The sequence below is a fragment of the Mobula birostris genome, chromosome 9, assembly GCF_030028105.1.
Source record: "Mobula birostris isolate sMobBir1 chromosome 9, sMobBir1.hap1, whole genome shotgun sequence".
Classification (NCBI taxonomy): Eukaryota; Metazoa; Chordata; class Chondrichthyes; order Myliobatiformes; family Myliobatidae; genus Mobula; species Mobula birostris.
In genome coordinates, this window is record NC_092378.1 from 56965410 (window position 1) to 56978288 (window position 12879).

A 12879-nucleotide genomic window follows, 5' to 3' on the forward strand; every position below is an offset into this window, starting at 1 on the left:
AGTAGGTTACATCACTCACGTGTCATGAAATTTGTTTTTGTTTTGAAGCAGCAGTACAGTGCAATATATCAAATTATTAGAGTACTGAAGTCTTAGGCACCCTAGCTATACATATGTGCCTACAACTTTTGCGCAGTATTGTATACTCAGGGAGGGTATTTGATATTTACAACTAAAACACAACTGTTCTTAATACTAATTAATCAAACTCCAACAGCAAAATATCTTGCTTGAAGTATATTGTTCACTGTAGCATTGACAAATGTCTTACTAAATAACAATACTTGAGGCCATTCAGCCGATTTGGCTCCATGCTGGCTCCATAGTCATAGTCATAGTCATATTTTATTGATCCCGAGGGGAATTGGGTTTCGTTACAGTTGCACCAACCAAGAATAGAGTATAGATATAGCAGTATAAAACCATAAATAATTAAATAGTAATATGTAAATTATGCCAGGAAATAAGTCCAGGACCAGCCTATTGGCTCAGGGTGTCTGACCCTCCAAGGGAGGAGTTGTAAAGTTTGATAGCCACAGGCAGGAATGACTTCCTATGACGCTCTGTGCTGCATCTCGGTGGAATGAGTCTCTGTCTGAATGTACTCCTGTGCCCACCCAGTACATTATGCTCCACCAAAGCAATCTCATCAGCCCCATTACCCTCTTCCAATATCCCTGTAATGTACTTTCTTCCACATTCCCTCATATTTCCCTTGACTCCTCTCCCAACTAACCACATGAAGAAGTGATTTGTAATAATTGTTTAACTTACCACTACATCTTTGAAAAGAGGAGGGAACTGCAGTGCCCAGTAAAAGCCCTCACAGTCACAGGAAGAATGTGGAAACTCCGTGGCAACTGCTCCCAAGTACAGGATCAAAGCATGATTCTTGAAACAGTGGCACCAACATCTGAAGCATTGCTCACAGTGTGGTTTCACTGCCATCCCATTCAAAACCCATCGAGATATATACTTGTGGGTCATGTTTACAGTCAAACAGAACATACATCAAAACACTTAACTCAGCATTTGCAGGTTAGTACAATTCCAAAGCCAAAGTCAATAAATAACTGTCCATAAATACTCTGTACTTGCTCAGTGTAATCTGTTAGTAGATTAAATTTAAAAGGCTGTTCAATTATTACATAGGTCTGTGATCTCTCTCTGAAGAGAAAAACTCACCTGCATCCAAGCCACCTGTAAATATGTCTGAGATAACCAACGTTACATACTGTCCTCTCATGCCAAGGCGCAGCTTGGGACAAGGGATCAAACACTTAGCAAGAAACAAGTCTCATACGCTATTCAGACAGAAGCCAGCATTTACTTTAACAAACCATTCTCACACTCAGAATAACACTGATAAGTATTCTTAACATCATGCACGACGAGGAGACCTATATATACTGGGTATAACAATTGTGGAGTGAGGTGCAGGCTAGCACTGGCAAACCTTTTTAAGAGCTGTGTGCCCAAACTGGTGATCATTTTCTAAAAAATTCCCTCATATGCCATGGTAAATTTGAGCAGGGATTATCATTGATTAGTGAATTAGTAATAATAATTATCGACATTTTTAATGAAGAACCTTCAGTCCTGTTGCTTATTTATGTATATTCATTATTTTATTATTAATAAAATTATAATAGAGACAGATTGAAACAAATGATTCATCTTAGAAAACCTGTTCAAAAATTACTAATATTAATCTTTTAAAAACAGTTGAAAAATAGCATCATTTTAATATAGTATTGTTATTGTAACTGTTTACCATATACTGATGTGTGCACCAGATCTGCCAGAGTTTCAAAACTATCATCCAACGACATGTACTTGCAACCATCTAGCTGGCCATGACATGTTTCTTGTGAAAACACCTCACTGCTCTCAGGTTGTAAAAAATCATTCGCTACGTCATTTGGCAGTAAAGTTGATCTTTATATACCTTTTTATTATAGGTGGTGCTTAAAGAATCAAGGGATGGCACTGCATGCCACATCCCAGCAAAAGTTTTGCATGTGGCATCTTTCTTGGGCACACCACATATGTCATGGTTTTGCCACCTCTGAAACTGTGGGCAATCCCACTGAATCAAACGGTGAAGTTATAAAGATGGAGGCCCTCAGACTGTAATCGGCTGGGAGCACAGAACTCAGCCAATGTCTCAGTCAGGAAGTGTTTAGAGTCTCCAAGGCAGACCCTTCTGCTTGCTCACAAGAGTGACTCCAAGGTGAAATGTGACTAAACATGCCCACATTCTTCCTTTCTCATAGGAGGTCTATTCAGTGATTACAGTATCACAGGATTAGAATGGTACAGTGCTTCGTGACACGATCTATTTACAGTATCAAATTATAATCTGAAAGTCTCTAACCAGAACGTACCCAAGGCCCTGTTTCACCCACCAGTCCTGGAAATCCCTCGTTGTACCCATGGACACTTAATGCTTCTTCTCCAGGAACATACCAGCATGGACATTACCCCAGCCGGCATGGACAGAGCCCTCAACTTCCCTCCTGTCAGAGCCATGAATGACAACCTTGGCCAGGCCCAGGAGCAAACTGACCAGGAGATTCACAATTTACAAGGATGTTGCCAGGAGTTGAACTGGAGTTAGAGGGAAGTATTGAATAGGTTTGGACTTTACTCCATGGTGCATTGGAGAAAGAGAGGAGATTTGATAGAGGTATACAAAATCATGAGTGGTATAGATAGGGTAAATGCAAGCAGGCTTTTTCCACTGAGGTAGGGTGGGTCTAGAATGAGAGGTTATGAGAGGTAGAAGGTGAAATATTTCAGGGGAATATGAGGGCGAACATCTTCAATCAGCGGGTTGTGCAAATGTGAAATGAGCTGCAGCAGAACTAATGGATGCAGGTTGGACTGGAACATTTCAGATTAGTTTGGGTAAGTACATGGGTAGAAGAGGTATGGAGGACAATGGTCCAGGTGCAAGGCAATGGGACTAGGCAGAATAAGAGTATGGCACAGACTAGATGGGCCAAATGGCCTATTTTTATGATGCAGTGTTCCATGACTCATTGTTTATAGTTTCAAATTCTAACATGACCATCTCCATCCAGAATGTAATGCAAGTCCTGTGGTGTCCACCATTGCTGGAAATTCCCCTCTCTACCCATAGACACAGTGTGCTCCTTCTCCAACGGTCACACGGGTGCATATGTAACCCTAGAAGAGGGGAAGACAATTAGCTTTGGCAGAATCTTCAACTGCCCTCCTGCCTGGACATGTGAATGACCACTTTGGCCAGGCCCAACAGCAAACAAACTAGGGGATTTCCGCCCCCTCCCCCATCACCTTCCCAAAGGGTGACCAAAGATCAGGAGCTGGAGGCTGAAGTGCAGCCAGAACTTGAGGAGCAGTCTCTTCAGATATTCAGATAGAAGGCAACATGACCATATTAGCAAGGATACAGAGTGACCAGGCAACACCCAAATGTCCAAATACAGAAAAACTAGAGAAATAACATGAAATACATACATTTCTTCTTACATTAAAGTATATGAAATTATTCCTCACTTACCTAAAGATGCACAAGGATGAGAAGATTTCCTCAGGGGGTTATTATCCAGTGGTTCATGCTGGTAAATGAGATGGGGTTTATTGTGCTCGTCTTCATACTGGTCTCCATCTGGCTTCAGGAGAGGTTCCAAAAAATATTGTCCATCGGCAGTTTGAAAAGTGCCCATCTGTCACAGACGGCAATAAGAATTAATATTTAAAACCAATCATGGATCATTAAAATTGCTGAGTATATATTAGATTATGAAGTCACACAGTCCTCTTTTATTGTCATTTAGTAATGCATGCATTAAGAGGTGATACAATATTTCCTCCGGTGTGATATCACAAAATACAGGACAGACCAAGACTGAAAAAAAACTAACAAAACCACATAATTATAACATACAGTTACAACAGTGCAACAATACCATAACTTGATGAAGAAGTCCATGACCACAGTAAAAGTTCAAAGTCACTCAAATGTCCCACATCTCACACAGACGGAGAGAAGGAAGAAAAACTCTCCCTGCCATACCCGACCATGGTCCAACTCTGAGTCATCCAAAACCTTCGAGCTCTGATCAGCTCTCCGACACCGAGTACTGAGCGCCACCTCTATCTGAATGATTCGACCTCCTTCTCAGTTGCCAACAGCAGGCAAAGCCAGGGATTTTGAGGCCTACCCTCTGAAAGATTCCCGACCGCGCAGTAACGACAGCAGCAAAGGAGCGTTTCAGAAATTTTTCCAGCTGTTCCTCTGTGCTTTCACGTCCATCTTCATCAAATCAGAATTGTCCATGGACCCCATTTAACAGATTATGATATCATTTTTCATCGGAGGGCTGCGCACGCGCAGTGCGCTGCTTCTCTTCTCCTTCCGCCTTATCTGAGGAAGTCAACAAGTTAGTGTTATCTGGTGCAGCTCACACTGGGAAACAACAGCGAATCACCGAGAAGCAGTTACTGCAATGGAATGATGATGGGGCTAAGATCGATTCACTGCACTTTAAACTGGGGAAGGAGAGAAGAAATGCATCTGGGAGGCAGAGCCAGATCTGATTACGGATACCAGTCAAGATCAGAGCACCCAGATCATGCTGAGCAGTCAGCCATCACATACTGATGTTCTTCCTGTCCCCAATATCGCCAAGGAAGGGCCTGTCCAAGTTTGTACATTCTCCCCATGAACATGTGGGTTTCCTCCAGGTGCTCATGTTTCTTCTGACAGTCCGAAGATACACTGGTTGGTAGGTTAATTGGTCATTGTAAATTGTCTTGTGATTAGGCTAGGATTAAATCAGAACATTGCTGGGCGGCATGGCTCGAAGGGCCAGAAAGGGCTTATTCTGCATTGTAGTACAATAAATAAAACAATAAAACAAAATCACTCAGGCAATCTCTGCACGCAAAGTCACAAGGACCTCTGGGAACATGTCACAGTAGATTATGTTCATTGCCTGTGCAAGTCATTTGGCAGAAATCCTCATCACAAAATCAGTGCTGCCTGTAAGGAGTTTGTACGTTCTCCCTGTGACCACACAGATTTCCTCTGGGTGCTCCAGCTTGCTCCCACAGACCAAAGATGTACCGGTTGATCGGTTAGTTGGCCATTGTAAATTGTCCCGTGATTAGGCTTAGATTAAATCGAGGGATTGCTGGGCAGCGTGTCTTGAAGGGCCGGGAGAACCTATTCCACACTATATCTCTATAAATGAAAAAATAAAAAAAACTATTCAAACAAGGACCAAGACCTTGCTAGGCTGGTGGTGAGAAGACTCTCACTGAACTAACGATATTCCCACTACAAACTCCAGTCACTAGGATCTCTCAGTAAATTGGTTCCATTCCCACTTTCACCCAGATGATCACTATCTCACTATCCCATTTTTGTGCTGTTTATTTATCCATCTATTCATCAAGTCTTATTTATTTACTTACTTACATATGTTCTTACTTATGTAGTTTATAGTCATTTTTACCTCTTGCAGTGTACTGCTGGCACAAAACAATAAATTTCACAACCTATGTGAGTGATGATATACCAGACTCTGATCCATTCTGTATGTAGGACATCAAATTCATTCCTGTATTTCCACTTAGAAAACAAAGGCAGTGACAGTTACTTGATTAACACTGCAAGTTTTTAAACAACCCACGACAAAGCATTCATTCCTTTAAGTTCAATACTTCAATGTGCTTTGTGTGGTTTTCTCCTAATTGCTTCTGGAAAACTGGTAACAAATAATTTAAAGGTTAAATCACTTAATCATACAGTGTTTTTGTCTAAGAAAGCCAGCCAAAACTAATAAAGTTCATTTCTAAGCTGCAGGAAAATGCAACATATCATCTCTAAACAGATTGAAGTATTTCTGGGTTTCAGAAATATTTTTGTACAGGACTGGCTGAAATACTTCAAGTGATTATACCACGGAAGGTGCAGAGGATGTTGCCTAGGAAGGAACAATTCAGTTATGAGGAGAGACTGAGTTTGTTTTCCTTGGCACCTTAATTAGATCTATAATATCATGAGGGGCCCAGACAGGAAAGTGCAAGGAACACTCACCTTTTCCTCAGACATGGTATCTCTAATGAGAGGTTTAATGTAAGAGGAGGAGATTTGTAATTAATTATTGAAGTTCTGAGATCTAGAACATACTGCTTGAGGAAGAGATTATCTCAAAATTATCGACACACATTAAAATCCCTAGAGGCAGAGTATAAAGTGAGGTTAGTATAGATAGTTACAGTGGCTAGGATGGACACAATGGATTGGAGAGCTTGTTCCCTTGCTGTGTGACTCTGTAGTCCACAACCTCAGAAGCGTAAAGAATGCACCACAAACTTCAGGGTCAGTAATTACGTCAACTTCTATAGAGGTGCAATATGTTATTTTTCAGGTTGCGAAATTACTTGACAAGTAGCATTTTCGAACTCCAGCAGACATTCAACACTTCTTTAAGTTCTAGAAATGGAAATCACCCAGTCTCTTCCTCCCTGTTCTCTACTCTATATGTTACCAAATTATAACTGCACACAGATAACTTCAAGCAGCTTCAAGTTCCTGGGTGTCAACATCTCAGAGAGTCTATTCTGGGCCTTACATCCCAATGATGTAATCGTGAAGAAGGAACACAGTGGCTATACCTCACTAGGAGTTTGAGGATTTTTGGAATGTCACCAAAGACTCTTGCAGGTGTCTGCAGATTTATGGTGACTGATTGAATCATCACCTGGTATTGAGTCTTTTTTGTGTGGGATGACAAGCGGCGGCTGACGGCTATGGACTCAGCCAGCTCCATCAGAGTGTCAATTTCCCATGCCTTTGAGGCAGTGCATCAGGAAGGCAGCATTCAGTATTAAGGACCCTCACCATCCGTCTCCTCAAGGAAGAGGTACAGGAACATCAAGATATACACAGTGTGTTAGGAATAACTTCTACCCTCTGCCATCAGATTTCTGAAAGGTCCGTGAACCCATGATCATGACCACTTTTGCACTATTAATTTTATTTATTTCTTGTAACATATAGTAAATTTCATACCTTGCACAGTAGCCTTACTGCAAAACAACACATTTCACAACACGTATCAGTGATAATAAGCCTGGTACTGATCAGCCGAAAAAGATGCTGCTTTGTTTTAAACCCTTATGTGGCTGGTACATTTAAAGCCACAAGAGAAAGGAGCAGAATGAGGTCAATCAGCCCATTGAGTCTACTCTACCATTCCATTATGGCTGATTTATTATCCCTCTCAAGCCCATTCTCCTGCCTTCTCCCCGTAACTTTGACATCCTTACTAATCAAGAAACGATCAAGCTCCACTTTAAATATACCCAATGACTTTGCCTTCACGGATCATAGAAGCATAGAAAACCTACAGCACAATGCAGGCCTTTTGGGCCACAATGTTGTGCCAAAGATGTACTTACTTCAGAAATTACTTAGGGTTGCCCATAGCCCTCTATTTTTCTAAGCTCTGTGTACCTATCCAAGAGTCTCTTAAAAGACACTAGTGTGTCCACCTCCACCACGGTCGCTGGTAGCCCATTCCACGCACCCACCACTCTCTGTGTAAAAAAACTTACCCCAACATCTCCTCTGTACCTACTTCCAAACACCTTAAAACTGTGCCCTCCCGTGTTAGCCATTTCAGCCCTAGGAAAAAGCCTCTGACTATCCCCACGATCAATGCCTCTCATAATCTAATACATCTCTATCAGGCCACCTCTCATCCGTCACTGCTCCAAGGAGAAAAGGCCAAGTTCACTCAATCTATTCTCATAAGGCATGCTCCTCAATCCAGGCAACATCCTGGTAAATCTCCTCTGCATCCTTTCTATAGTTTCAACGTTCTCCCTGTAGTGAAGTGACCAAAAATGAGCACAATACTCCAAGTGGGGTCTGACCAGGGTCCTAAATAGCTGTAACATTACCTCTCGGCTCTTGAACTCAATCCCACAGTTGATGAAAGCCAACACATCATATGCCTTCTTAACCACAGAGTCAACCTGCACAGCAGCTTTGGGTGTTCTATGGACTCGGACCCCAAGATCCCTCTGATCCTCACTGCCAAGAGTCTTAGCATTAATATTACATTCTGCCATCATATTTGTCCTATCAAGATGAAACACTTCACACTTATCTGGGTTAAACTCCATCAGCCACTTCTCAGCCCAGTTTTGCATCCTATCAATGTCCTGGTGTAACCTTTGACAGTCCTCCACAACACCCCCAACCTTTGTGTCATCAGCAAATTTACTAATCCATCTCTCCACCTTCCCATCCAGGTCATTTATTAGAATCACGAAGAGTAGGGTTCCCAGAACAGATTCCTGAGGCACACCACTGGTCACCGACCTCCATGCAGAATATGACCCGTCTACTCACACAAAACACAAAACACAACCCATCTACTACTGCTCTTTGCTTTCTGTGGGCAAGCCAATTCTGGTATCACAAAGCAAGGTCACCTTGGATCCCATTCCTCCTTACTTTCTCAATAAGCCTTGCATGGGGTACTTTATCAAATGCCTTGCTGTAATCCATATACACTACATCTACTACTCTACCTTCATCAATGTGTTTAGTCACATCCTCAGATAATTCAATCAGGCTCATAAGGCATGACCTGCCTTTGACAAAGCCATGCTGACTATTCCTAATCATATTATGCCTCTCCAAATGTTCATAAATCCTGCCTCTCAGGATCTTCTCCATCAACTTATCAACCATTGAAGTAAGACTCACTGTCTATAATTTCCTGGGCTATCTCTACTTTCTTTCTTGAATAAGGGAACAACATCTCCAACCCTCCAATCCTCCGGAACCTCTTGTCCCTATTGATGATGCAAAGATCATTGCCAGAGGCTCAGTAATCTCCTCCCTCGCCACCCACAGTAGCCTGGGGTATATCTCGTCCGGTCCCGGTGACTTATCAAACTTGATGTTTTCCAAAATTTCCAGCACATCTTCTTCCTTAATGTCTATATGCTCAAGTTTTTCAGTCCACTGCTGTGGCAATGAACTCCACAGATTCACCACCCTCTGGCTAAAGAAATTCCTTCTCATCTCCATTTTAAAGGGACAAATTTCTATTCTGAGGCTGCGCCCTCAGGCCCTAGACTCCCCCACTATAGGAAACATCCTTTCCACCTCCACTCCTTCTCGGCCTTCCCCCGCATCCCCCATTCTTCTAATCTCCAGCAAATACATGCCTAGAGCTATCAAATGCTCCTCTGCATACGCCCTGCTTCCTCAGCACAACCTGCTCCTCCAGCTATCTCGATCAACACCCAGGCAATACGACACACACCAGGAGATTCAGACTACTGTTTCTGCTTTCTTTACGAAAAGGATAGATCCACGTTGTCAGGAAGAAGTAATTAGCAACACAAAAGAGCTCTGCCTGGCATCACAAAGACAGAGAGGAAACATTTCAAGAGAATAATAAGCAAGAATTAATCAGTGGTCTGCAATGCAGAAGTAAAAGGGTGGATAAGTTTACATTATTCATGACTGCATTTTGCGTTTGCCTTCTTGGACAACAATAGTACAAGACATTGTTGAGACCACACTTGCAGTGGTGTGTTCTATTTGGTCATTCCATTAAAAGAAGGATGTGATTAAACTGGAAAGAGCACACAAAAGATTCACAAGTACATTACCCTTGCCTGCCTCTCCTCCATTTCACGCATGCCTGTCCTCATCCTTCCACCACCCCAGCAGGGTTCCTCTTGCCCTCACCTATAACCTCACCAGACACAACATCCAGCGCATAATTCTCCATAACTTCTGCCATCTCCAACGGGATCCCACCACCAAGCACATCTTTCTCTAAACCCCCCCCCCCATTTTCTGCTTTCCACAGGGATCGCTCCTTACACAACTCCCTTGTCCATTCGTCCCTCCCCACTGATCTTTCTCCAGCCACTTATGCTTACAAGTAGAACATGTGCTACGCCTGCCCCTACACCTCCTCCCTCACTACCTTTCAGGGCCCCAAACAGTCCCTCCAGTTTAGGTGACACTTCAACTGTGAGTCTGTTAGCGTCATCTGGTTTTTCCGGTGCGGCCTCCTTTGTATCGGTGAGACCTGGCATAGATAGGAAAACCACTTCACTGAGCACTTATACTCCATCTGCCAGAAAAAGTGGTATCTCCTAGAGACCACCCATCTTTACTCTACTTCCCATTCCCAATTCCATTCCAACATGTCAGAGACCCATGGCCTTCTCTACTGCCGTGGAGCTGACACTCAGGTTGGAGGAGCAAAACCTTATACTCTGTCTGGGTAGCCTCCAACCTGATGGGATGAGCATCAATTTCTCGAACTTCCAGTAATGACCCTCCCCCCCAACTGCACTATTTTCCATTCCCATTTCCCTATCTCACCTTATCTCCTTACCTGCCCGTAACCTCCCTCTGTGTTGCTCCTCCCCCTTCCCTTTTTTCCATGGACTTCTGTCCTCTCCTATCGGATTCCTCTTCTCCAGCCTTGATGTCTTTCACCAATTTACTTCCCAGCTCTCTACTTCATCCCTCCTCCTCTCCCGATTTCACCTATCACCCATACCTTGTAGTACTTCCTCCCCTACCCCCACCTTCTTACTCTAACTTCTCATTTTTTTTTCTCCAGTCCTGATGAAGGATCTTGGCCCAAAACGTCGATGGTTAATTCTTTTCCATAGATGCAACCTGGCCTGCTGAGCTCCTCCAGCATTTTGTGTGTGTTGCAATTATGTTGCCAGAATTCGAGGGACTGAGTTATGAGGAGAGGTCAGACAGTGTGAGCCTATGTTACCTGGAGAGCAGGAGACTGAGCATGATCTCAAAAAGGCATAAAATACCATGAGGGCATAGACAAGGCAAATACATGATTGTGGAATCAAAGATTAGAGAGCATAATTTTAAGACACAAAACTCTCTCTACACTCATGTATGGCTAGGTACAACTCAAAAGCCATTTATAAATTTGCTGATGACACAACAATGGTTGGCAGAATTTTAGATGGTGACAAGGAGGCATACAGGAGTAAGATAGATCAGCCGGCTGAGTGGAATCGTATATATATATCCTATAATTTACAGTTTTTTTATTATAAGACCATATGATAAAGGAGCAGTATTAGGCCATTTGGGCCATTGTGTCTGCTCTGCCATTTCATCATGGCTGATCCAATTATCCAATTTTCCCCTCATTATTATGTACTGGAATGTACTGTTGCCACATTACAACAATTCAATGGCATACGCCAGTGCTTTTAAACCTGATTCTGATTCTGATTCCTTGTCGAGAGATCAGCAGTGCAAAGAGTGAACAGTTTCAAGTCCCTGGACATCAACATATCTAAAGATCCGTTCTGGGCCCAACATTTTGAGGCAATTACAAAGAAGGCACAACAGCAGGTATATTTCATTAGGAGTTTGAAGAGATTTGTTATGTCACCAAAGGCTCTAATAAATTTCTAAAGATGTACCGTGGAGAGCCTTCTAACTTGTTACAGCGCTGTCCGGTATGGAGGGGCTTCTGCACAGGATCAGAAAAAACAGCAGGAAGTTATTAATTCACCCAGCTCCATCATGGGCACGAGTTTCCCCAGCATTGAGGACACCTTCAAAAGATGGTGCCTAGAGAATTTTGTGTCTGTTGACATAATTTTAGGTTTTGTAGTGAAAAGCTTAATAGGAAACGGGTGGTAGCTATATGGAAACAGCAGCGGCCAGAGGGAGTGTTGCTGTGGGTACATTAGATACGTTTCATTACCATGTGGTCAGGTCTGTGAATGACAACAGTACATCTTGGTCAATATGAAGACATATGAACTCCAGGGCCTTTTCCATTTTGTACAATTCTGACTCTGTGACTTCCATGGCCTATTCATTCCTATAATCTGTTTATGACAAGCCATCTCTATCTCTCATATTCATACTCTCCTTCCTAATTTGATTTGTGTCCTTCGCCGATTAAAATACTCTTCCACAAGTCAAGTGTACTTTTGGACTCCTAGGCTTCGGTTACTCTGCAAAACAGTTCTTTGTGTATTAATTTTCTCACCTATTTTTTTTACCTCAAGTTCATTCCACAGCACAATCATATCTTTCTCACCAATCTTGGCTCATCTCAAAGTACAGATCCCATCTTTGTTCCCCAGATCTTTTCTGTCCAAACAGCCAGGAACTCAGATCAACCTAATGAGTAAGGATTACCTTTTGCATGTGTCCACACTCGCAGCATCTCAATCCTTACTCTCCTGCCTTTCCACCTTGGTACTGGGATTGGAATTAGAATTGGTTTGTTATTGTCACATGTACCAAGATACAGTGAAAAGCTTGTCTTGCAATTGTTCACACAGATCGAATCGCTACTCAGGGCATTAAGGTAGAACAAGGTGAAACAATAACAATGCAGAATTAAGTGTAAAAGCTACTGAAAAAGAGCAGTGCAGGTAAATAATAAAGTGCATGACCATGACGAGGTAGATCGTATAGTGAAGAATCAATCTTATTTTACTTTGGAAAGCGTTAACATTCTTATTATAGTGGGGCAGAGGTTGTCCTTGAACATGGTGGTACATGCCTTCAGGCTTATGTTTCTTCTGCCCATTGGGGGAGGGGAGAAGCGAGAATGTCTGAGTGAGTGGGGTCTTGGATAATGCTAGCTGACATTGAGAAGTGTGGACAGAGTCTGCAGAGGGGAGGATGGCTTCTGTAACGTACTGACTTGTGTCCACAACTCTCTGCAGTTTCTTATGATCACGTGGAGAGCGGTTGCCATATCAAGCCATTAGGCATCCAGTTCGGATGCTTCCAACAGTGCATCAATAAAAATTGGTAAGGGTCAACAGACACCT

The 12879-nt window shown here is 42.6% G+C and overlaps 1 protein-coding gene across 2 annotated transcripts in view; it reads right to left on the minus strand.

The window, feature by feature from the left end:
* LOC140202786 (A disintegrin and metalloproteinase with thrombospondin motifs 20-like) overlaps positions 1–12879 on the minus strand; it is a 618104-nt gene that overhangs the window by 558327 nt on the left and 46898 nt on the right. For both annotated transcript variants that reach the window (XM_072268124.1, XM_072268123.1), the window contains exon 3: positions 3548–3713. In XM_072268124.1, coding sequence (XP_072124225.1) covers positions 3548–3713 — 166 coding nt within the window. The remainder of the gene's footprint in view (positions 1–3547; positions 3714–12879) is intronic.